The following is a 27,354-nucleotide window of genomic DNA, read 5'->3' as shown; positions in this document are numbered from 1 at the left end:
GCCCACTTTAGGGTGTACAACAAATGTAATTAATTATAAATAAATAAAAGACGAACAAACCATTTTTATATTCGAACATTAACGAACAAACGACGAACAAATAATTAAATTAACTAGTAGGTGAGCTCACGGGGCTCAAACCTGACGATGTTGCTAACACGAACCCTAGTAAGAGCCGTGCTTCGCAGAATCTACCACCGGATCGGAAACGCGACCCACTGAGAAGATCCGGTGAGAAACTCAGTGGGCTGTGTCTGAGGGTTAATTTACTCGTCGAGCCCTTCGTCGCAAGCGATGGGTTCGACGAGAACGGTGACCAGTTTTTGAAGTACCTAGAAGCACCGTTAGTGGATCGGGAGGATCCGAAATGACGTGTTTTGGGCGACGTCTACTGCTTTCCATTCTTTCCGCAGGATCGGGAATGTTGTTACCGGCGACCACGATGAGAGGGTTCTCGTGTCGTGCCGCTTAATCGAAGTGGCGCATCGACGCCGACTGCATATACTTACTGATGGACTCTAAGTCCAGGTCGTCATGGAGGTCGACGTTCCTGACGAACCACGGGTGTTTGGATTAGTTTAAGGCTTAGCTTATATTTCACCTACGCAACATTATTATAATAGAGTAGATGTATGATTAAAAAATGGTACTATTATAAAATCAAACGTTTTGCAGATCGGTTTTTTCACTTCTAAAGATAGTATTTCGAGTTTTTTCGTCCGATCTTAACAGTAATGATTAACACGAAATGATGTACTGGTAACTTGAGAAGCTTTTCAGGTTTACAAGGATAAGTAGCTGAGCATGGAATTATCTGGCAGGGTTGGAATTTACAAATAGCTACCCGAATACCTCGAACAAAAACTAACCTCATCCATCTACAACCAGACCGGTATTGCGATTCTCTGAAAAGATCTGACTAGAAACTTAGCGAGCTGATGGCGGTTACGTTCCATATTGAACTCTTCGATATGTTCGATGAGTATGGTTACCAGGGACCTCTCTATGCCTGCTCTGCCCCTAGTGTTAAAGCTGCAAGTGTTTAATAAAATTGTGTTAGTGGATCGGATGGATCTGTAATGATGTGGCTAGGGCGTCGACGGTTACCTGTCGAACTGGGGTTGGAGAGTAGTTGGCGACGGCCAGGGTGAGTCAATTTTCATGACACATCGCCTTATCGAACTTGTGAGTAGGTAACCAATTTTGGTTAAATTCGAATTGGTGAATCGATTAATTAAAATCGTGTCGTGTTAGACCGAAAATATCGATTTTGTGTATTATCGGGCTTCCCTAATAGTTTGCGTTTTGACCGAGACGCATGATCAAAAACATTAAACGCGATACGCGAGGACCAAGCAAATATCGATTATAAAATAGACAAAAGCCACTGCTCAAAATGAGATCAACATCATTTATCATTTGCTTTTGATCAGTAAAATTCGTAATAATGTTTGGTAAAGCTGTGTTATGTTTGACGACTCTACAATTATATTGTAAGATGTATTTATTTTATCGCAACAGCTATAATTGTTTCATAAAAAAATATTTTTGTAATTTACAAACGTTCGTTTCTTGAATACCAGGTGTTACGGCTCAAGGAGATTGCAGTGATCTGCGAGGTCGAGTCATTTCCCACGGCATACATTACGTGCCCGGACCAAACTCCTGTAACCTTTGTATATGCGATAATGGACTACCTAAAGACTGCAAAGTTGTACTATGTTCACCACCCCAGGTAAATAAAAAACTAGCTTAAGATATTGAATATTTAAAACAACACATTTTGCGTAAGTTTTTTTTTTCTCTTCAGGATTGTCGCTCATTTCGAGTCGGAAACAATTGTTGCGAGTTTATTTGCTTAGATGATGTAGTGAAGCCAGCTGACTCCAACGAGTCGAACTTCCGTGGGGCAGCTGGCGGTGCTGCGGCAGTAGTGGTGCTCACAGTACTGTTAGTACTGTACAGAGTAAGGAACCAGAAGCGTAGACGTCCACCACATGGTGATGACCAAAGAAGCCTGACTAGTATTGGGTATGATGATTCTCTAAAATTGCTTTAATCCTTATCTGATCCGTAATATTTTTCTTTGTATTCAAATTACAAAAACTATTATGAAACAAAGAAAATAAGACAGCAGAAGAAATGATAATAAAACAAATATAACAAACCTGCATATTGCCTGAAGATTAATAAACTCAAAATTCATGTAATTTGATTATTGGTACATACATAAAGAATGATTGCTGCTTTGAGACAAAAGTATAACTTTCATTTGAAAATTTAACCAGATTACTTTATTAGTTTGCAGCAAAAATAGATAGAATGGTGTTATGGTAGTAATTCCCAATCAACTCACCACAGCCCTACCATATTTTAAGACAATGTTTAAAGGAAATGAAAGCTTAACTATGAAAATTAGAACCACTTATATGGTTTAATCATGCATTGATTATAATTTTCTGAATTTCCAAAGTATTTAGTTTCTTTTAGACAACTAAGATCAAACTGTTTAAGAATTATAAAAAGCCAAAAAAATATATAAATAGAAAAAACAAAATAAGTAAGCACTATTTTCTCTTCTTGGTCAACTGATTTTCTTTTGTTTAACACCTGCTACTATTAATAAGCTTTTGTACTTAATACCATTAAAATTATTTTAATAAAAAATAATAATAAAATTATTCTAATATAATATTTATTAGGATTTCCATGAAAAATATAATTTTAAATGGCAATCGAAGCAAGTTTTTTTATTTTTATTAACTTAAAGTACTCATTTCAAAATGTCAAATGAATTTCTATTATGAGATAGGACTGGGAGTGATAATTGTCAAAGGAGAAACCCGAAATCCATACAAACTTGGGCCTGGCGTTACAGTGCTAGAATTTGGGCATAAATTACAATACCTTAGAAGGTTTCATGAGCCCAATTTTCAGCTCTCCCAGCAATGGCCAAATTGGTAAAATCAGACAATGTTTACATTTTAGGTTATGTTAATTGTTCGAGATATTTTAATAAAAAACGATATTTTTGAGGCTGTTTCCTACTCAAGATGAGTAATTTTTTACGAAACCTGTTGCAGCAACAGGTTGCTTTGAAAATAAAAATGGAACCTGTTACGAGAAATCGCGCATTAGTTTATTTACGAAAACGAACGAAAGCCAAAAATTAAAAACAACGTAATGCGAAACGCGCTGCACACGAAATGATTTTTTTGAGGGATTTTATGACCTGGTAACTAAGACCTTTAGGTCAGTGTTATTTTAATCTTAATGAAAACTTTTTTAATTGAAAAACGATTCTTATATGATAACTTTTTTATATGAAATATAAATCATTACATGCTCCCATATCATCTCATCTCATTTTATTTCATGCCTCTTTTTATTATTTTTTATTGCTTAGATGGGTGGACTAGCTCACAGCCCACCTGGTGTTAAGTGGTTATTGGAGCCCATGGACATCTACTTCGTAAATGCACCACCCACCTTGAGATATAAGTTCTAAGGTCTCAGTATAGTTACAAAGGCTGCCCCGCCCTTCAAACCGAAACGCATTACTGCTTCACGGCAGAAATAGGCGGGCGCGCGGCGCGGACTCACAAGAGGTCCTACTACCAGTAAAATTATTAATGTAACTACACCATAGAAAAACTCAAATGTACCAAATCGGGTTTTTCATGTTATATTTAAGATTGCCAGTTGAAAATATTTTGAATTGCCGCAGATGCCGACATGATTTCGTGTCATAACTAAATGGCACAGTTATTTATTTCTTTTAATGATTTTTGTTAGTAGATTTTGGTGCTTCACGTTACGTTAATCAATAAGATTAAGTTTATATTCTAGCCAGCGAATCATGGTACAACTAAATAGCGGCAATCCAAAATATCTTCAGTTGGCAGCATTAAAGATAACATAACATGATTTGATACATTTGTGTTTTTCTATGGCATAGTCACATTAATATAAAAATTCAAAACTACCCTTTCATGCTATATTTAATGTTGTCAGTTGTAGATATTTTGAATTGCCGCCATTGTAAATAGTTGTGTCACGATTCGATGGCCATACTCTATTTACATTGATTAAAATACTTATAAAAACAGTCATTTATCCTAAAACAAAGGAATATTAATTATTTTTAACACTCAATTTCCACGAAATCGATCCTATTTTAGGGATGCTCTAATTCTAATCCGCACGTTTGTGGAGCTAGTTACGTATATTGAAATAAGTGTTGCAGATGTTTACAAAGATTGTTTAAAACATAAAATAGAATTCAACTTATTTTCTACACTTGGCCATTGTCAATGAAGCTAAGATTTCAATAGGTTAATCAAGCAAAATAGACGAATTTTTTGGTACATATCCCATTCGTGTAACGGTTAGGCCCAGAATGGGGTTTCTCCTTTCAATCATGGGGTGAATAGGGTGATCTAACCTGATACCATATAATAGTATGTTTGAAAGGTACATCAGTGGAAGCATGGGCTACATGGGTGGCACTTGTGAGACAGCTCTCGGTGCCTGGAAGCCACATGGTTACTACCTGCCAAGGGGTGAAGCGCCTCCACCTTATGATGAGGCTGTGGCACAGTGCAGACAGGAAGTCATGAGGTAATCATGTAGAATATTTTGTATCGAAAGTCTCTTTTTTTGTTTTATTGATATAGACTCATGGGAGCTTACATCACGATTATTGTATGTCCCATAAATCCGAAACATGAATCTCCCAGACCACCTTTAGACATAAGATGGAAGCTGATTGGATTTATTACAACATATGTGAAACTATTCAAACTAGAATGGGCTTCTTGGAAATCTGAAATTGCTTTGTGAAAAAACTAAATAAGATGGGAGTACGAAATTACATTGGCTTAAAAGGTAGAACTTCTAAACTGAAATAAAATAAAATAGTGTTATACTTTTCAGTTTGTTCATTTGGGGTTGTGTAGCTCTAAATTATCATGTAAAGGCTGTCGAACATTCCCTGAAATATGATTTAACATAAACATTGAATTTGAAATACTATTTTAAATATGATTTTTAGTTAAATATTGCATGAACCATATTTAATATAATATATAATCAGCAAAGCCACAAACCGAAACGCATTACTGCTTCCCCGCAGAAATAGGCAGGGTGGTGGTATCTACCCGCGCGGACTCGCAAGAGGACCTACCACCAGTAATTACGCAAACTACGCAATGAATATCGGGAATATTGAATTTTGAAGTCGTCGTGGCCTAAAAGATAAGACGTCCGGTGCTTTCGTGTTGAAGCGATGCACCGGTGTTCGAATCCCGCGGGCGGGTACCAATTTTAAAAATACGTACTCAACAAATGTTCACGATTGACTTCCACGGTGAAGGAACAACATCGTGTAATAAAAGTGAAACCCGCAAAATTATAATTTGCGTAATTACTGGTGGTAGGACCTCTTGTGAGTCCGCGCGGGTAGGTACCACCGCCCTGCCTATTTCTGCCGTGAAGCAGTAATGCGTTTCGGTTTGAAGGGCGGGGCAGCAGTTGTAACTATACTGAGACCATAGAACTTATATCTCAAGGTGGGTGGCGCATTTACTTTGTAGACGTCTATGGGCTCCAGTAACCACTTAACACCTGGTGGGCTGTGAGCTCGTCCATCCAACTAAGCAATAAAAAAAATAATCTAATTACTCTGTACAATAAAATTTCAGGATTCAAAGTGAAGCAGCTTTTCACCGAACATATCCTGCAACAGTAGAGTCTCTCACTAGGCCAGATGAGGCCATGCAGTGTGTCGGTCATGGCTATGCTAATATTCCACGACCTGTTCAACAGGTAATAATTTTTATTGAAAATAAGAGAGAGTGAGAGATTTGCTTATTGAGATTTATATAATTCCAAACTAAAACACAACTTACATTGAAGTTGGTCAATAGGCAGGTTGATTTTATTTTACTTACTAGAGAAATCAGATATTATTTTGTATTTATTTAAAACCCTACTTCTATTTCAAATCTTAATTTGAACAGAACCTTAAAAAAAAATTTTTAAAAGTATAAAACTTCAAAAAAACTTTTTTTTTTATTATTAATCTTGGTTTTCATAGTTCAAATACCTGAAATAACTATAAAGAAAAAATTGTAACTTGTAGTATCTCTCTCTCTCTCTCTTTCTTTCTTTCTCTCTCTCAGTTTGGTACATTGATTGACTTTACTTATTTGTACAAGATGTGTGTGTACTATTCCCAACCCCATACAGGGGATCATTTAAGCCCTTTAACTAAGTCGTAATCTATATTCATTTGCAAATGTATTACCATTTTATCATTTTAATATTTGGTAGGCCTGTAATCTATTTCAAACAAGAGTCGAGGTGTACTAGAGCTATTCCGCACAAGTTTCAGAATCATTCTTACGGATACGATTTTTCATAACCCCTTGTTGATCATTCTATGCCGTTTTACTTTCTACTGGACGGCGTTACTGACTTTTGTTAATGCCACCGTCTGCTCAGAGATAGCCTTCGCTGCCACCAGGTACAGTTGCAATGATCGGTTAACGAGCTCTAGAAACACCTGAATCCATAATTTTTTTTCTTGCCTATTCGCTGGTAGCCTATATATAGCTCACGGGCTCAACTTGAGAAAATTTACTAACACTAGCCCTAGCAATAGCAGCGCTTCGCAAAATCTACCATCAAATCGGAATCTCGACCCCCTGTGAAGATCCAGTAAGAAGCTTAGTGGGTTAGGTCATAGTCGTCGGAGCTCTCAAATACGAGATCGAAGTTCCCATTAAAACTTTTCGAAACACGGTGTATGACTTCTATGGTGAAAAAGGGCTTACTTATCTTATGTACGTGTGCACGCTCACACAACCGCGTAATAATAATTTTACACTAAATTAGTTCATCGACATTATAGTGATAAAAAAAATAACTTCCAGAATCGATAACCGCTGTGTGGTTTGAGTGAAAAATGAACGAACAAAAACATTTCATTTTCAGTTGGTGAATCCTCAGAACTGCTACAACACTCCACTACTGCAGGCCGTGCATACGACTGACGCTCGGGACCCAAATCAAATCCAACACCACCCCTTAGGTCCTCCTGGAGGTGAGAAATACATATAAGGTATATCCTACTACTACATATAAGGTAAATACTCATTGTAAAAATGAATATTTACAAAAAATCTAATATTTTAAAAAATGAAGACATGCCCACTGAGTTTCTTGCCAGTTCTTCTCAGGACGGAGGCTAGTTTTTGTGAATTGGCGGTAGTTATTTTTGACGTTCAACCAGTATGTGCTTTCATTTATGTTGAAAATTTTTTTTTGATTTGATTTGATTTGGTTATCGTAATGGATGAAACGGCCAATGTCATCATACCTGGTTACCACAGCTCAGATACTGCCAACTGGTATTACTGTTAAAGGTACTGACAAAGGTACAGCGAATTCACCAATGTACGATTGCAGTAGTTCCATATAGTAGACCAATTTCCATCCAGTAATGACTGTTGCAGTAATCAAAAGCAAATAACGGATTCATCGCAGATAATTTCTCGAAACTCCTCGAAATAGCAGAGTGCTAATGTTAATCGACTTTGTGATAAGTGGTTACTGTAATTATTATCATATCTGTAACGATCTAAAGTATAACGATTGTCCCACCTTACAAACTGGATTGCATGAGTGCTTGCCAGTAGACAAAATGGATAGTGATACCCATCTGTACGAGCTTGCAAAGGACCCTACCATAGGGTAAATATTAGTTTAGATGATACCCATCTGTACGAGCTTGCAAAGGACCCTACCATAGGGTAAATATTAATTTAGATGATACCCATCTGTACGAGCTTGCAAAGGACCCTACCATAGGGTAAATATTAATTTAGATGATACCCATCTGTACGAGCTTGCAAAGGACCCTACCATAGGGTAAATATTAATTTAGATGATACCCATCTGTACGAGCTTGCAAAGGACCCTACCATAGGATAAATATTAATTTAGATGATACCCATCTGTACGAGCTTGCAAAGGACCCTACCATAGGGTAAATATTAATTTAGATGATACCCATCTGTACGAGCTTGCAAAGGACCCTACCATAGGGTAAATATTAATTTAGATGATACCCATCTGTACGAGCTTGCAAAGGACCCTACCATAGGGTAAATATTAATTTAGAAAAAAATGTAGTATTTGCCTGAGAATCGAAGCACGATTATGAGTAGATCGAATGTTTTTTTTATTTATTACTTAGTTGGGTGAACGAGCCCACAGCCCACCTGATGTTAAGTGGTTGCTGAAGCCCATAGACATCTACAACGTACATGCGCCACTCACCTCGAGATATAAGCTCTAAGTTCTCAGTATAGTTAGATCAGTCAGTTATATCAGTCTTACGAAAGCATCGGGACTTTGGATATATATAATACGGACGTCAGATTGTAATGTTCGCATGTTTTTATTTTTATTTCAGGAGTGGGTTTCCCCAGCGCCATCCGATTAACCGGCTCTCTGGGTACCATCAACAACCGCGGCTTGTTGTCCGTGTTGCACGATCACGATCGTCCCAACTTGTACCCTAATCCTGGGAGCTTACACACTCCATTGTAAGTATCGTTTTTTGTATTGAATATCGAATGGCAAAGGGAACGTTGTATTCGGCCGCACGAGGAAGTAAAGTAGAAAAAAAACGACATGTTAATAATAGGCTATCAGATACCAATAATGAAACAATCAAAAAAGTAGTTATTAGAAATGAGAATTTGAATTGAATTTATCATTTATTTAAATTTTATGTTTTCAAGATTGTTTTAACTAGAAGCTAAATGCTAATCACAAGACGTGTTATAATTAGTATTTAAACTTAACTAACTACTACTTAACGTAGTATTTAAACTTATCCTATATTGTATTGCATCGTAATCGAAATCACGTCTAGTGTACCTAGTTGCATTCAGATGTATTTCGTAATAAAGTTAGATAAAGTTTAAAGGAATATTTAAATTCGTTATGGCCTAAAGGAAAGGCGCCGAAAGAAGTCGTGTAACAATAATAAAACACGCGAATTGGAAATTGGAAAATTGACTTGTAGCACGTACGGGCAACTTCAACATCTTATTATTACTTTTTTTTTTTATAATTTTGTATTTGTAAATAATATAAACATATACGATATACGACATAAATAAATAATATTTAAATAATAATTATTATTTATTTATGTCGCGAAACAGTCATGTGTTTCGTTTTGCAATGACAGGACAGTTATATAAGACTACTAGCCGTATTCGCCCGCTTCGCTGGACATTTAAAAATAACATTATTATTTATTGTCATTATTATTAGGGTGTCCAACACACATATAAATATTAGCCTATCCATTAAGTACATGTATTTTCTACATGGATACCAAGTTTCAAGTCAATCGGAAGTACGGTTCAGTAGTATAACGGAACACCCGTAAAAACCACTGTATATTTATATATTCGTACTAGCGACCCGCCCTCGCTTCGCTTCGGGAACATTAAATTTTATTATTAGTAGTTGAGTCCCGCTATGTTATCCGCGGTTATTGTCGTACCGCGGGTGACGCCGCGGGGCGAAGCTAGTCTAAAAAAAGTAGCTTAAGTTACTCCTTATATCATCAGCTACCTGTCAGTGAAAGTCTCGTCAAAATCGGTCCAGCCATTCCAGAGATTAGCCGGAACAAACAGACAGACAGACAAAAATTGTAAAAAATGTTATTTTGGTGTATGTACCGTATATATATTCATACAGTGGCGTACCTAGAACTTTTGCCGCCCGGGGCGATTTCCAGTCTGCCGCCCTTTCTTTTATAAGTCAATCAAATAGTGGTTTTTATAAATTAATACACATAAATAAATTATTAAGTTATTTAATCAATATTAATTAATACACAGAGTAAATTTGTTTAGACTTATTTGTATGCACTCGTAAACATATTTATATAATATCTACTCTTCTAGCTTTCATACTAGAAAAATCGTGTATAATGCTCTCAAAATTTATATTATTTGTAATTTCTTGTTCTATTGACAATATTGCAAGATTTTGTAGTCTTGATTGACTCATTGTAGAACGAAGATAATTTTTTATCAACTTAAATTTTGAGAAGCTTCTTTCGCAACTAGCGACACTGATTGAAATTGTTAAAAAAAATCTTAACAAAATTACAATGTTGGGAACAGAATTTTCCAACCTATACTGCTGAATAAATTTTAGCAGGTCAAGAGGGCCCTTCTCCCCGTTTTTCTAATGTTTTAACTCTTCTTTTAGTGTAGATACAGCCATAAAAACCTGGATCCTTTTTCTTTCAATATGGAACTGTTCTTTATCAATGTCGATCAAATTATTTATTTGACATTCAAATTCTTCATTTAGTAGGTTACACGGTATTATACACGAATATTTTCCCCTTTATTTGCAGGTATTTTTGAGCGTCATTAATTTCCAAAAGAACGGATTCCCATAAATGAAGGAAACATAGAAAAGAAAAAGATTGCATAGAATTGAGTAATACTCCAGCATCTGATCGCGTTTTACTATTTTCTTCTTCTTCAGATGTCAATTTGTCCAAAGCGCTTAAAATGTAAAAAAAATGTTTTTTTACTATAGTTACCGCGGCAGCTCTAGCGCTCCAGCGAGTTTCTACACTACGTTTAACACCTTGACCAGTGACCGAAAGTAAAACATTCCATTTATGAGTGGAAGAAGAAAACAACGTTCGATAGTTCCAAAAAATGTGATGGAATTGATAGCTGTAGAAGCTGCGTGCAAACATGCCAGGTTTAAGGAATGATTTGTACATGCTACAAATTCTGCATTTGGATTTATTTCTTTAATGCGAGTTTGAACTACATCTATACTTCTATACTAATATTATAAAGAGGAAAGATTTGTTTGTTTGTTTCGAATAGGCTCCGAAACTACTGGACCGATTTGAAAAATTCTTTTTCCATTAGAAGCCGACATTGTCCGTGATGAACATAGGCTACTTTTTTAAATTTTTTATTTATTTATTTTTTTTTTTTGGTTTCATGTGTGTTTTAATGTTTCCGGAGCGAAGCGAGGGCGGGTCGCTAGTGTCTAATAATTTGACTGGTTTGATCTTTGTGTGAAATGTCAGGAGTGCTATCAAATATAATACAAAAGTATTTAGCCTGCTTTATTTGATCCATAATTGTTTTTCTGACTGCGCCTCCCAATAGCTTTATGAATTCGTTCTGAATCTTCGACGACAAATAAGAGAGACTATATTTATTACCCATCTTAATTTTTATTACATGTTCTCGTAATACTGGGTCGTACTTAGCCAATAAGTCAACAACCTCGAGAAAATTTCCTCTATTTTCCAGTAAGTCGGTGTTTTCCTGATGAACACTTTCACGATGTCCTCGAGATGCCAAATTTTGTTTTGCTAAGAATCTAATTATATCAAGTATTCTTGTTAGAATTTCCTTCCATTTTTTTATTTCTTTATCAATATTCTGTTGTTGTAGTTTGTCAATAGTTGCTCTACTTCCAAGTCTTATTTCTAATTCCTTCCATTTGTAATATGATCGCATGTGCAGCGGACTAACCTCATGTTGACTAATTTTAGGATTAAGTTTCCACCATTTGTTAAAACAATTTTCCGTATTAAAACCTGCTTGACAAAGATTATCAAACAGTTTGCAGCAGAAACAATAAATACTTTTCTTCGATGGTGAATATACCATCCACGATCTTAAGAGCTTTTCGCCATTAGGCAAAATTTGAAAAAACCAGTCCCGACTCAGTATTCTTGTTTCACCTTTGGCTTTGCTTGTATTATTAGAACGTTTTATTCCTTCGCTGAAGTCGGCGTCTAAATTTTGAATTAAAAAGGGACCTTGACGTACCAGAAATACTCTTGTATTGTCGTCAATTTTGTTAGGCCATAATCCAATATCTTTCATAGAAACAGACAGAATAATTTGTGCAGCAGATTCTTCATCAAGACTTGATAAACTTTCTACTTCTTCGCCAGTGTGTGAAGCAGGTCTTTCCTCTTGAAGAACATTGGTAAATGTTTTTTCGCCTTCGAGCGCTGCATCTTCACCCGTATTTGAGGCAACAATACTAAAAGAACTAGAATTTGGCTTATGAGAGATGTATTTGAGTAGTGCTCCAGTGTTTTTAATCGGTATTTCCTCCCTTTTCTTTCTAAATGACGCACCGCTTTCTTTTACTCGTTTCATCCTAGGGATATATAATAAAAATATAACTTGTCGAAATAAATAGTATAATATGTATAGAAAACGGCAGAGTCATTTTACTTCGCTGAATAACATCTATATCTACAATACGTAATACAATATGCTTAACATTATAAATTCTCAAAATGCACTTGCACCCTAATAATTTGTTTCACTCTCCACTGTTAAAAGATTGAATCGCTAATGAACAAAATGGTTTATAAGCAATTTATCAATCCAAATACAATTCTTCAAAACGGACTGAGAATATTTATGTATTTGCGAGTTCTGAAATTGTAACTTCATCAGTATTTTTGTTTTGTCTCGTTTAGATTTTGTTGTTTGAAAAAGATAGTTCTTATGCCGGCGCCCTAATGCTTTGCAGACCTAGCAGACCGCCTTCTGCCGGCCCTGTTTTTCAAAAGAAAAATCGATGAATAAAAAAATATTGATATATTACTTCAAAGTAATCATATAAACTTTTCAAAAGAAATGACATTTATAAACTGATATTAAAAAAAATTCCGAACAAAATCGAAAAGATACTTTTACGAATTCAAAGAATTTTAATGAATACAATAAAATCAAATTATTACCTTGTTCTTGAATTAGAATTCAAAATTTACACTAATATGCATTTATATACACCGATGAATAATATTCGAAATCATATAGTTAATCATAATTTATAGAAATCAAATATTAAACTTATAATAATCATAATAATCATTTATTATTCAAGAAAGAAAATAAATATGAAATGAATAAATTGCTTTATACAACTAAAATTAAATGCTACAATGCCGCCCCAGGGTAAGTGCCGCCCGGTGCGGACCGCACCCACCGCCCCCCCTTAGGTACGCCACTGTATTCATATGCATGTAGTAAAAAGCGGTTATTTAAATATTATAAACAGACACTCCAATTTTATTTATATGTATAGATAGATAAGACTTGCGATTCTGTATTATATTGTACAATGGCCTCATCTTTTACACCGGAACGTTGTATCGTCGCGTCGAAGTGGTTCGCGAACACGTGTGCGTTGTCTGTGCAGCCACCGCACCATCCCGCTGGGGGGGCCGGGCGCGGACGTGCGGCGCTCGTTCCACCGCGCGCCCCCCCCGCGCCCCGACACCGGCCGCTCCGTGCCGCGCAACCTGGACCTGGCCGCCGGACCGCACGCCGCGCCGGACGCCGCACCGGACGTCGGGTACGTCACGCATGCGATTGAAATATATTGTTTTAACTAAACTGGATAGTAAGATTCACGAATACTTAGAAATGCCGATTGTTCGAGAGGAAGTCAACAAGAACAGCAAGAGATACAAAGAAAGACTATCGAGCACTCAAATGAATTGCCAAGGTGCTTGCACATGGACATGTGAAACGTTTAAAAAGATGGCAAATTTCAGACTTGGACCAAAGAAATTATATTTACTGCTGTAATTGATAACATTTAATGTAATTTGATCCACAACTCGAACCCTTTGGAACTATATAGCCGATTGCAGATAAATATAGAGAAAAAAAAAACCTAAGCTGGATGGTCTTGAGAGACAATATCAGCGTAACTGGTTGAGTAGGTGAGCTCAAATCTAGCCGCTGTTTACGGTGTTTCCGAAGAGCTATGACATATCCTTCTTCAAACGAGCCTTGCGAATACTACTAAATGGTAGCTACTAAATGGTGGCAGTGACTTGGCTGTGCACCTGGTCTTGCTGACGTCCATGAAATACATACATAATTAGTCTAAATTATATAGAATTAAATAAATCGATAGTTTTATTTAATTTTATCACTTTGATTGAGCGAATATTAGAGGCGGTAGTGCTGATGGTCGTACTTTTTTTTTTTTTTTAAATGTTGCCCTTGTAGGCATACGAGCATACAGACCACCTAATGTTAAGTGGTTATCGGCTCATAGACATCTAAAACGTAAATGCCGCCATCCCCTTTAAGATATGAGTTCTAAGGTCTCAGTACAGTACAACGACTACCCCACCCTTCAAACCGAAACGCGTTTCACGGCAGAAATAAGCAGGGCGGTGGTACCTACCCGTGCGGACTCACAAGTAATTACGCAAATTATAATTTTGCGTATTCGATTTTTACTATACGATGTTATTCCTTCACCGTGGAAGTTAATCGTGAACATTTGTTAAGTACGTATTTCATTAAAAAAAATCGGTACCCGCCTGCGGGATTCGAACACGTTGCATCGGTATATGCGAAGGCACCGGACGTCTTATCCTTTAGGCCACGAACTTCAGACATACATAATTTACAGGCCAATATTGCGGACCAATAGCGCCGGACAGACACGGACACGCAGCGAGGAACAGAACGTGGGCGGAGCGGTGACCACAAATGCTAATGCTAACGCTGGAGCTGCTGGGAACAACGCGGCCGTGGCGGACAGCGCGGGAACCGTCCCGAGCGCGGGCGAGGGGGGCGCCCCTCCCGCCCCCGATGCGCCCCTTCCACCCCCACACAACACATTACCCCTCACTGTGGACAAGGTATTTTATCTGTTAATTCTAGAGGGTAGATTCTTCAGCAAACAATCGATTTTTCTGTGATGTGTGACGTGTCTAATTGGTAGGTACGCAATGGAAGGCCTTTGCGTACCTACTATAGTAGAATTATTTTGTACTTGCAGTTTGGGTCATAAATAATCGGAGCGGTGAAGCGAATATTTCGCTCTCTCTCCCACTCACGAGCCTTATGGACGGGCATAGTGATGCGCATTATTGTTTTCGATAAGCGTTATCGATAGCGTATTTAGTTTTGTCATTTTGTGGGTTAGTGATAAAAATGAAAGTAAAAATCACTAATCGAACGTTTACACCACATATCGCCGCAGCAAGTTTATAGAGAAGGGCAGAAATTAACACTGTAACTTTTCGGGATCTATTTTCATTTCAGTGAAAAATTTTAACACATTGTTGATAACAACAGGTGCAAATATTATTTTGAATCAATTCTGCCGTTTTGGTACGAATGTATAAAAACACATTTCTCTTTGACATATGTACTATAATTTGCAAGTATGTACAACAAATGACTCATAACATAACAATGTCTCACCACCCTTCGTATACCGCCCCGCCGCCGTGTACCTGCCTTCGATGACTCATATGTTTTTATCGATAATGGCGTTGCGCCCGTGCAACATGCTCCACTTTGATAAAGCGGCACGACACGAGAACCCTCTCATCGTGGCCGCCGGTAACTACATTCCCGATCCTGGGGAAAGAATGGAAAGCAGTCGATGTCGCCCAAAACACGTCATCTCGGATCCTCCCGATCCACTAACGGTGCTTCTAGGTACTTCAAGCACCGGTCACCGTTCTCGTCGAACCCGTCGCTTGCGACGAAGGGCTCGAAGAGTAAATTAACTCTCAGACACAGCCCACTGAGTTTCTCGCCGGATCTTCTCAGTGGGTCGCGTTTCCGATCCGGTGGTTGATTCTGCGAAGCACGGCTCTTGCTAGGGTTCGTGTTAGCAACGTCGTCAGGTTTGAGCCCCGTGAGCTCACCTACTAGGTTCCGCTGGAATAGCCTCTCTAGGCTACCAGCTTAGGTATGCTCACCGCCCTAGCCGGGCTATGATTTATGACCCAAACTGCACGGACAAAATAATTCTACTATAGTTAATTTTAACGCACTATTATCATTCTATACATTTTTCTATAATCGTCTAAGAAATGATTGCTATATTTCTTGTTACAAATTACAAGTGCCAAGTTATCTTTTAAAATATGCAACATTATTGTTGGTGCTACATTAAGTTCCCTAGAGATATTTTTTTTTGTTTTTGGATAGAATTTCTGCAGATTCTTTCGTTCGTCCATGATTTATTATGAATAATACTACGTCTACGGTAAATTTTATTATTGCTACACAGATAGTGGATGATTCTTTGTACATCCCAAAAGCCCGGGCTGAAAGTTTCAAAATGTTCATTTGGCTTCATACTTTGTGTAATGCTATCAGAGCAATTTAGTTCTCATTACCACCTCGCTCCTTTTTGATATCACATAAATATTGACGTGAACTTAGAAAACGCTTTCAATTTCAAAACAAGAACGACAGGTTCTATATTCAAAATGCAATTAAAAATAATTTTTGTATGTAACAGTCCAATAGATCGTTGTACATATGTAGTTTTTATCAAGATTTTTACAATATTGTTTAAAATAAAACTCTTTTTGAATATCTTAAAAACTAGACGGTAAAAGTAGCTAATTTTTATCTTTTGTGCAAATTGTCGCATTTTATAAAATTTTAGAATAAAAATCTCAAATTGATAAAAATTACTGATTCCCTGATTTTGGTTTGCCCTAAAATGGTATATATGGTACACTAGGACCACCAGTGGGCCGCACGCATGGCGTTCGACATGTTAATGGCCAGTTCGTATTCGTGAATATTCGTTTATCATTAGCGAATCAATCTGGCCTATAACAAACAGTATGGCGGGCGTGTACCATTCAAATATAATTTGCAGCCGTCGTGCGTGTGCAGCTACGAAGCCCCGGCCGCTCTCGGGGGCGAAGACGCCGACGACTACCGCAGCGAGTGCGAGAACTGCAAGTCCGCCAGCAGCTCCAAGTGAGTATTCGCATACGTTCTTATTGCTCTAAGCCGGAACTGGCAACACTGGGTAATATACGGCCACCGCAGGGACTTTTTGGCGGGAACGCGAGGAGTGAAGTTGTGTGATTTGTTTTATTTTGTCTATTTAGTGTTTCTTCAGGTTTAAATGTGTAATAACGGTGGTTTATTAACTGCTTAATATCTGTGAAAGTGCACAAATGTGGCAAAAATGAAACAAAGCCGCTGGACATAACTTATAGGGATCATCCAAAAAGTCCACTGAAAAAATCTCAGTAAATGACCACCATTTTAGTGAGATTATATTTCATCCCATATCATCTCATCTCATTTCATTTAATCTCATCCCAGTTGATTAATGTCTAAAATTATTCATCTTCATTTCATTTCACTCCATATTATCATTTTTCATAAAGATAAGAATAAAATAAGACATGACTTAAAGGTCTTAGTTACCAGGTCATAAAATCCCTTAAAAAAAAAAACGGCCACCGCAGCCCATTTGGCATAATCATTGCCGTGAGCTCGTCCACTCATCCCTTTTTACTGATGGTAGGACCTCTTGTGAGTCCGCGCGGGTAGGTACCACCGCCTTACCAATTTCTGTCGCGAAGCAGTAATGTGTTTCGGTCTGAAGGGTAGGGCAGCCGTTGTAACTATACTGAGATCTTAGAACTTATATGTCAAGGTGGGTGGCGCATTTATGTTGTAGATGTCTATGGGCTCTAGTAACCACTTAACACCAGGTGGGCTGTGAGCTCGTCCACCTATATAGCAATAAAAAAAAGCCATAATAATTAGTGCAATTCAAGCTGTTACGCTGTTTCATGAAGTTGTAGGTAGTTATTTTGTACTGTACAAAGAGATAGATGTCAGTGTTTGTGTCCTCCTGCGTATGTAGGGCTGTCACTACATTGAATATCAAACGCAAGGTAAGCGGTCTGGAGGTCTAATAAAACTCAATAAAATACAATAATACATTTATCATTTTATTGCTAAATTTAATATACTAAGAAGCGATAAAGATATTGCGATACGTAATAATCGAATATATATTTTTAATGACTTCTACGAAAAGTTGAATACCCTGGTGACGGTAGCGTGTGCGTTACGTGTGTGCGTGAGGCAGATGGTCGTCGTCGGACGGCGCGTGGGAGGGCGCCGGCACGCAGACCCTGCAGCGCCGCGCGCCGCCCCCGCCCGCGCCCGCGCCCGCCACCGCCACCCTGCCGCAGCCCGTCACCAAGCAGAGGTACTGTTACGGGGTGGCTCCAGGAGCTCTTTTAAAAAAAAGTACTTGGTGACTGGCACTGAGTTTATTTTATTGAAGTCGTCGTGGCCTAAAGGATAAGGCGTCCGATGCATTCATATGTAGCGAAGCACCGGTGTTCGAATCCCGCAGGCAGGTACCAATTTTTCTAATGAAATACGTACTTAACAAATGTTCACGATTGACTTCACGGTGAAGGAATAACATCGTGTAATAAAAATCAAACCCGCAAAATTATAATTTGCGTAATTACTGGCGGTAGGACCTCTTGTGAGGCCGCACGGGTAGGTACTACCCCCCCCCCCGCCTATTTCTGCCGTGAAGCAGTAATGCGTTTCGGTTTGAAGGGCGGGGCAGCCGTTGTAACTATACCGAGATCTTAGAACCTATATCTCAAGGTGGGTGTCGCAATTGCGTTGTAAATGGGCTCCAGTAACCAAACACCAAATGGGCTGTGAGCTCGTCCACCCATCTAAGAAAAAAAAATGCTTTATGTTGCAGTCGATCACTGATGGGTCAGCCTTCGAACTGGGAGAACTGGTTTAACGCGATCCCCGATTCGGACAGCGAATCCGAAGAAGAGTAAGAATTTCCCTCTCACCCTTCTTCGAGTTACAATCAAGGAAAATGAACAAACAACAATCTCAATTTTGTTTTATACATATATGTATATATAGTAGCACATTTATGTGTCTGCGTCACATTGAACTTCAATGGAGAAGAACAAAAATAATAAGCGTGAAAAAAATCAAATACAAAAATATTACAATAAAAGTAGGTGAGCTCAGGGGTCAAGTTGAGAGAGTTTTTTACACTGGCCCTAGCAAGAGCAGTGCTTCGCTGAATCTACCAGCGGATCGCGACCCACTGAAAAGGCCCGGCGAGAAATAGCTGAAAAACTAGTTGTTGGCAGATGAAAATAATTATATAGGAGTTATTATCTTTGTGGTCGTATATAACTATACTAATTACGACAAGCAATACAATGACGATGATAACGTTTATAACCATTTTAATTTTTATGTTAAGTTTGCTTGTTATCTTTTGAAATTATTCGATCACTAGTAAGTAAGGCTAGCGGTAGGCAACGGCTTGGCTCTGCCCCTGGAATTGCTGAAGTCCATGGGCGACGGTAACCACTCACCATAAGGTGGGCCGTATGCTCGTCTGCCTACAATGGCAATAAAAATTAAAAAAAAAGATCGAAATTCGTCTAAATTTCTATTCGTAAATCATTGTGTCTCTACTTGTCGCGATGGTAACACGTACACTATATTAGTATTATGCAAATCACTGCCTCAATACCATTCGTTAAAGTCGTCGTGGCCTAAAGGATAAGACGTCCGGTGCATTCGTGTTGAGCGATGTACCGGTGTTCGAATCCCGCAGGCGGGTACCAATTTTTTAAATGAAATACGTACTCAACAAACATTCACGATTGACTTCCACGGTGAAGGAATAACATGGTGTAATAAAAATCAAACCAGCAAATTTTTATTTGCGTAATTACTGGTGGTAGAACCTCTTGAGAGTCCGCGCGGATAGGTACCACCACCCCGGCCATTTTTGCCGTGAAGCAGTAATGCATTTCGATTTGAAGGGTGGAGCAGCTGCTGTAACTATACTTGAGACTTTAGAACTTATACCTCAAGGTAGGAGGCGCATTTACGTCGTAGATGTCTATGGGCTCCAGTAACCACTTAACACGAGGTGGGCTGTGAGCTCGTCCAACCATCTAAGCAATAAATAAAAAAAGTACGGTATAAGTTAATTCCATTCGACAATCCTAATAAAGGTCTTTGGTTATGGCTACCTATATTCACGTGGGGTTTGTGTATTTGAAGTCTAGCGATTCTAATATAATATTATAGTTAAGTGGTCTTTTACTGATCGATCGCTACGAATCAATTCAATACTAAAAGTACTTGATAATAATTATATTTAATATGATACTGAATGTACAAACCGACTGATTCGTCCGAAATGATTGAATTGAGACATTCCTTCATATTTATTCCTCTTTTCTTAATACATACATATATGTTGTTATTATGTGATTTTGAATAGTGATATTGTTTTTTTTTGTTTCGAGAGATGTAGCGATTTTGATCTTTCGAATGATAAATCGATAATGATCTTATCAGGAATCTTTTACACGTTGAAAATAATTATCGTTATTGTTTCTTATTTTTTTTACTTAATGCAATATTTAATTTGCTCGTTATTGTTATCAGTGGCTTATCATCGAAATGATAAGTTTTTCGAAAAAAATAATTCAATATCTCGTTTGGTTTTATTTCGAGAAATGATGCAATTGTTATTGCGTTCGGTGTAAGTTTTTTTTTATATATATGAAGTGAACAAAGTTCGTAATGTTTTACAATAGAAACTCGATTATCCAGATATCAGGTGTATGCCGTTCTCGACTTTATGCTATGTACTAATAACAATAATAAAGAAAGCTTTATCATTATTATATATTATAAAGAAAGCTCTATTATTATTACTATTATGTATAGTGCAAGCGTTCTCGGTTTCCACCCTATCTCCCCCTATCAGTACTCACAAATTTTGTTTTTTGTCAACCGCTAGTGCTACCCAGGTGTAGGTATTAATTTGAAATAAAGACAAAGAATAAAGTAGAAGGTACAATTATTGAAAGAAAAACTTTATACATCTGTTTTCTAAATCTATTTGGTTTGTAAATTAGCCGATAAATTTAGAATTGAGCCTTGTGCAATATTCGGTATAAATTGAAATATACTTTGAAGTACATTTGCGTATATGGCAGTGAAGAGGAATGGTCGCCGAATAGTGATAAAGAAACCAAAGAATTGAAATCTGAGGAATGCAATGTATTTTTAATTTTACAGATGGCCAACATCTGGCAACACTCGAAATGTGTTCTAGCTATGTAAAATATTTTAAGTTTATAATAATTGAAAAATATCTTCAGAAATTCAAACTTTGTTCATAATCTGATGGAGGGTGTTACTATCAATATCTCGACCAGTACAGTCTAAACAAAATATTGTATTGGTAGTTGTAGGGAGGATTTTAATTTGTGCCAATGTTACTGTGACCCACAAAATATCTTAATAAGGGAATTTAATAAAACCCTATGTCACAAAGATGTAACAAATATTTGAATGAAAATAACAAATATTCAAATATATCTGGCATTTTTAAAATTTTCTAAATAACTCTAGTTTCAGTCCGGATAATCGAGTCTCTGTTGTGGTTTAGTTATTCATTATGATTTATACGCAATGCTATTTGATACTAAATAATGAAGAAGTTTTTATCTTTCAATGTCAAAATCTGTTATGTTTGAAAACGGTTAATAAATACAGGGTGGAAGGTAAACGCTTATGAATCCAAAATCGCAAAGATATATTATTACCTTACTACTACTTACTACCTACAGGTGTAAAAGTGAATTGATTGGTAAAAAATTAACATCTTAATTAAACTCTGATTCAAGTTGCTCCTATAATAATAATATAGTGCAATAAAAAAAAATATGTGTAGTTTTCCCCCACCCTGTATTTAATTTTAGGGTTCGACATGTTTCGAATTATACTATTCTAACACTAGAGCGGTGGGACCGATGATCGATATTATTATGTTTAATAAAATCCATAAATCATGAATTCTCACAATTCAACCAAATACGCTTCTCTTCTGATTTGGTATTTGCATGTTATTTCTATGTATAATTTGTTTGTTCTCTTTGATGTTTTTATTTGGCAGTTTATATTAATCGTAATTATTTTAAGTCTAATTATTTATAAGGTGATCACGTACCAAAGGATTTATTAATTTATGTTGTTTATTTTAGTTTATTTAATATTTTACTACTGTAAATTTATCAGTATTGGATTTTAAAGTTGACAGGATAATAAAAATAAAATATATGTTGTGTAGTAAGTAGGATCAAGTATTGTGTATATAGAGGCGAATTTAAATCTTTTTCTTCTACATTAGACTTAAGAATTGCCAATTTGCTATTCGAAAAACAAATTCAGTGCCAAAGTTGCCGAAAAAATTTTAGAACAATTAATCATTTTTAAGTTATTTCACAAAAAATTTCGTTCAATAAAAGCGAAAAAGATAATATCCGTTTTCGTAATTGTCAAAATGTTTGTACGTCACAGAATATTTCGTTCAGGACAAAACAAACAAAGCAATGTTTACCTTTTCTAAATACTAACTATTAAACGAATAATAAAATTTAAAAAAATCAGTTTAAGACACTTGTGCACGCCGATAAATTAATTATAATTTAATTGCGATGCAATAAAAAAAAACAAGACAAGTGGGTATGTTTCGTTTTCAAAAAATATTATTGTTCTAAAAATATTAGTCTAATAAATATGCTTAATAAACAGTGAAAGAAGTGTAATACCAGGCACCACCGCTCTGCTTACTTCTGCCGTGATGCACTTAACATCAGTTGGGCCGTGAGTTCATCCGCATCATATAAGCAATAAAAAAAAACAACCTAAAATTAAACTATGTTTACGGAAGTTGTACTTATTTTGTCAACGAGAATTGAATATCCATTAAATTATTATTTGCTCTCTATAGTTTTAAGATTCCAAACAAATAATAGTAAAATATGAAATAAGTAGTTTTTATCCAGTGTGCCGTATAGTCGCACATAAAAGTGTTTACAATGATACATCATCACACACCGTAATGTTTTCTCGTGGTATAATTGAGGCCGTCAGCGCAAAAGTGGCCTAACCCACAATATTTTATAATCATGCTTATATGTGTATTGCAATTTATTTAAAATATAATAAATTTTGTTGCAAATCCGGCCTGTCCATAGTTTCACCCATTGATAACAGATGGCGTTGTAAACATTATTTTTGCGCATTATTTCTACTCAAATTCAAATTCATGAAAACTTAAACCTCCATTGCTCCATAATAATTATAGTAAGCTTAGGCCTGAGGTTAACATTGGAGGAAGCTGGTGCTAAAACTAGACCAAGGTGGTCACGACCCTCAGTAATGAGGAAGCGACGATGAAGAAGAAGAAGAAGCTTAGGCCACTTTTGCGCTGACCGCCTCAATTGTGCTTTTTTTTGTCATTAAACTAAACGGTCTTCGTTTATTTTCTCTGGTACTTTTCTCAAGTTTACGTGGATTCGTGTATAAATGAGCGAATACGCATGAAATTGAACTTGGCACTGAAAATTCCCTGTTATCGTAGGAATATAACACAAATAGAGGTTTCTTATTTTTTCCGCCTACTTCGTTTACCAAAGAGTCTTTATGATGGTCACAATACATCATGATAATAAGAAAAATATAGGCCGTCCCTGTTCGTACTTGATCGGATAAAAGTCGATAGGGAAAGTAGAATAGGGTTGTCAATGTTGACTCATAGTCGGATAAATGGAATAGATAGATTAAAATGAACATGATTTTATCTTGCACTAAGAGTTCTGTGTACGAAGTGTCCTGACTTATTCTCGGATACATATTTAATTTCTTTAATAAACTTTTAACTTTGGGATCTAGTACATTTTCACTTTTTATTTTTATTTTGACGCTAGCTTGTCCGAGTTTTTTCACTAAACTCTGCAAAGTCATAGTCACCTAAAAGCTTTCCCCACTATGAACAACTTGACAGCCCTGTGTTGTTAGTAAACTAGTATTACCCTTGATTTATAACACTAATTGCTATTCAATCCTTTATCTTCTGTTGTTTTGTATTTTGTTTTAAATTCGTTTTACTTGTTCATTTTTCCAAAACCTAATCTTAAGTCCTTGAGGCTGGGCGATGAGATGAGTGGCTGATGAGGGACCGTACACTGGGTGAAAAAAATATGTCCAGTTTAATATCAGGAGCATGTACCCGGTCAAAAGTTCCGTTAGCAGTTCCAGATCGAAAGTGATGGGAAGATCATCAGAGAAGCAACCCATGAGCTGCAAATCGCACGGCAACTTATGAAAACAACAGAGTACCGGCTCTGAATTGTAAATTACACGGCTCCGCAAGGGCAGGGAGAAACACGCGGAAATGGCGCGAGTCTTGAAAGCGGTTTCGTCGCCCGCTCCAATCCCAGCACCCAACAAAGTCAGGTTGAGATAACCCTACAGAGAATAATGCGCGATGTGGGCAATATGTTACATGTCCGCTTTGCCCAGCTGAAAGCGCGTCTGCCATCGGAGCCCCGTCTGCGGCCGCTTTTGGCTTCGCACAGTTTGAAGAGTCGAGAAAGGTAGATGGAGCTCTATGCCACTGACCTCGATACCACTCTACTTCTCATTTCCTTCGTTCCGCCTCGTTGTCGAAAATGGTCGCATCACCCTTTCCCCGCCTGTCAAGAACGCATGGCTGCGCGGCGGCTAAGCAAGAAACTGGATGATATCTTGGGGAGGTAACTCAGGCTAGATCCGCCTCCAATAGTTGCGCCCGGCAACGACCCCCGCTGGAAACTCAATGTACCTATTTCAAGTCTTTTTGTTTTGTTGAAGTCCCCGTTGCTAACGCGACGATATAAACCTACAGCGATAGGGCCAAAAATAAAAGCTTATCTATAAAAAGCAACACTGTAGTTATCTCAATTTTTGTTTTGGTTTTATCAAAATCACATTTCTTGGCGGGTACGCGAGAACGACAGTATGAAGGTTGTTAAATAATTAAAAAAAATATTACAACTGGTGACACTCCTTGTGCATTGTTCACACACGAGAAATAGTTATCCTTGTCACATTATATGGAACGAAATCAACAGAATAAAATCTTTAATAACCTAAAATTTAAAGTAAATGTACTTACAAGCATGAATTATATAATAATAGTTTTATATAAATGGCTATTTAATACCTACAATTTTAAGATTCACCAAAGCCGTATTAAATTTATAGTCGAGTCGTGGATTCGTTACAAGAAAGTCGCATAGAACGTAAGTTATAAGATCTATATTAATATTATTTCTCATTATGTTCCTCCGATAAGATATTTAAATTATAATAATTGATTTTCTTAAAATTTAGCCTTCCCGTTAGGCAGAAAATGGAAATAGTATAATAGTCTGACTTCCAGGGTTATAAGTATTTAGTACGTTAAAAAATAGTTAGATAAAAAGATACTGAAGAAAAATGTGGCGTTACTTAAAATTTTAAACCATCGTATGAAAAAAGTGATCATTAAAATGCAGTTTATGTATGAGTAACGTAGTTTTAGATGACGATTTTAGATAGGTTGTTAATAAAGAAGGTAAAATTCTTTTACCGTAATTCACGAGTATGAAAATGTAGGTCAGACTGAAAAAAAAAAGTGTAATAATTTGCTTTGCTCTTTTGTACTTGATCATGTGAAAGAATGGTTTAGTATTAAAATTTCACAAATTTTTGAATTCTATTTAGGATCATAAAGAAATTTCAAATGTCTTTGAATTTCACCCAAGGATGATATTAACAAGTTTTAAATTGGGGAAACTTCTTGTACCTGTTCTTATTTGTATGTACAGAAATAAAATACGGATTGTTTTTAATTTTAAAACTAACATTCCCATTTTAAATGTAACCTTGTTTAAAATGTTAAATTGTAACTTAAAGAAAAAGGAATGGATTTAAATAAAACGGGTTTTATCAAAAATCATATAGTTTTATTTCCATTTATGAAACCAACAGCAATTCAAACTAATTTATGTATATTTAGTGTCCGCTGTATTGTCTTATTCATCGAAGCATTTTTCTACGTTAATTCCGCTTTAAATATACAAGTTTAGTTGTGACTTCAGGAACTATGAAAACGTTTCATTCATCACAACTCTGATTTTTACTGAGCACAATTAAAATAATTACTGTTAATTATACATATTAGTACGAATATTACAGCAAGAAATAGCTTCGATGGAAGGTGTCGACTGGAGGTATCTTTCTTTTCAGAGTCTGGAAGCCACGGCCCGCACTGCCTGTACCCTTCCTCCTTGAAATATAAAATGAAATCGTTAATAGTTATCCCAATTTATAATAGTGATCCTTCCAAGGCTGAGCCCCGCGAGCTCGCATGCTTGTTCGACAAAGCTAGCATAACCCCTCGAGGTTAATAGAAATAGGCAGAAAAAAAAAAGTTTTTCATAATTTTTCTATACATAGGCAAAAAAATGTGTTTGAAAAGAGTTGTAGGGAGTATTTACGGTGAACAGGAAAATCGCATGAGTTTCAACTTTACTTATGTAATAAAAATTTGTCATATTTGGCTCTGTTCGTATTATGGAGGGTACGGGTAAGGAGAACCGTCTTTGTGTGTGAAAAAGTGTCCGTTAAAATCTACTAAATAAGGGTGGCGCTACAATAGCAACCGGGTAAATTTAAAAAAAGCGCTGAAATTTATTAGTTTAAGATAGAGAAATAAAAAAGGCCAAAAAACTGTAAGCTGTACAAAATCACAAAAAGTATTTTATTTAAAGCTGATAAGAAAATGCAATCGATGTCTCTACGTTTTACCACAGCAATAATTTTAGGTTATATTGACGAAATTAGTTTGGACTACGTAAACATGTGAGGTCTTGTATATTATACTGTCACTAACTACTCTAGTCATTAAATATATTAAATTTCCTAACTCAGCATACTTCAATCAGTTCACAACTGCTCAATTCATTTCATACCCTGTGCCTGTGCTAGCGCCATTCTGGAGGATTTTTGAACGGTTATTTAGTACTGAAAGTGGGACACTTTTTCAAGCTTCTCCCATATGAGACGGTTCTCCTTACCTCTACCCTTCATAGTTCGTATGTATTCAGCGATGCATGCAGCCGTTGTTTGTTTTTGGTAATAATAAAAAAGGTAACAATATAGTTTAAACCAGTGATTCCCAAAGTGGTCTATATCGACCCCTAGGGGTCTATGACAACCTGCAAGGGGTATACGTCTGCGAAAAAAAAATTGGGGGTCCACGATAGTGGATCTCAACGCATACACTGATAGTACCTATTTACTTCATTAGCCGCGGAGATTTAAGATTAACTCTTACAAAATTGACGCCAAATGTTGATAATTTATTATTAAAGCATCAGGTTCATCGTTCTCGCTAAAAATATTGACTTATTGCTTATGTTATTTTATTTATAGTTTATTTTATGTTTATTTTATGTTACGTATATTTTACATAACAGATACAAAATTTTATTTTGAGTAGTTTTAATTTAAATTCAATTCGGAAGTCGTCGTGGCCTAAAGGATAAGAAGTCCG

General features: G+C 36.6%; 2 protein-coding genes across 5 annotated transcripts in view; one reads left to right on the top strand and one right to left on the bottom strand.

Annotated features, from left to right (window-relative positions):
- The first annotated feature begins 1,270 nt into the window (after positions 1–1,270).
- On the top strand, positions 1,271–25,752 carry LOC114242398 (uncharacterized). Of its 4 annotated transcripts, none has more exons than XM_028173549.2 (12): positions 1,271–1,493; positions 1,584–1,735; positions 1,811–2,031; positions 4,474–4,620; positions 5,703–5,826; positions 6,997–7,105; positions 8,480–8,612; positions 13,300–13,455; positions 14,533–14,764; positions 16,756–16,859; positions 17,992–18,114; positions 18,634–25,752. In XM_028173549.2, exons 1-12 carry the CDS (start codon positions 1,448–1,450, stop codon positions 18,716–18,718), a joined length of 1,632 nt encoding a protein of 543 aa, XP_028029350.2. In that variant the 5' UTR covers positions 1,271–1,447; the 3' UTR covers positions 18,719–25,752. The 4 variants fall into 4 exon arrangements, with proteins under 4 accessions (XP_028029350.2, XP_089592637.1, XP_028029342.2 ...); XM_089736511.1 differs by having other exon boundaries at positions 17,988–18,114; positions 18,634–18,862; XM_028173541.2 differs by having other exon boundaries at positions 1,303–1,493; positions 4,462–4,620.
- LOC114244507 (voltage-dependent calcium channel subunit alpha-2/delta-3) overlaps positions 22,501–27,354 on the bottom strand; it is a 36,012-nt gene continuing 31,158 nt past the window's right edge. Inside the window, exon 25 of the mRNA XM_089736505.1 lies at positions 22,501–26,085. Coding sequence (XP_089592631.1) covers positions 25,936–26,085 — 150 coding nt within the window. The 3' untranslated portion in view covers positions 22,501–25,935. The remainder of the gene's footprint in view (positions 26,086–27,354) is intronic.

This window comes from Bombyx mandarina, chromosome 21, assembly GCF_030267445.1.
Source record: "Bombyx mandarina strain Sakado chromosome 21, ASM3026744v2".
NCBI lineage: Eukaryota > Metazoa > Arthropoda > Insecta > Lepidoptera > Bombycidae > Bombyx > Bombyx mandarina.
This window is presented reverse-complemented; position numbering and strand designations above follow the sequence as displayed.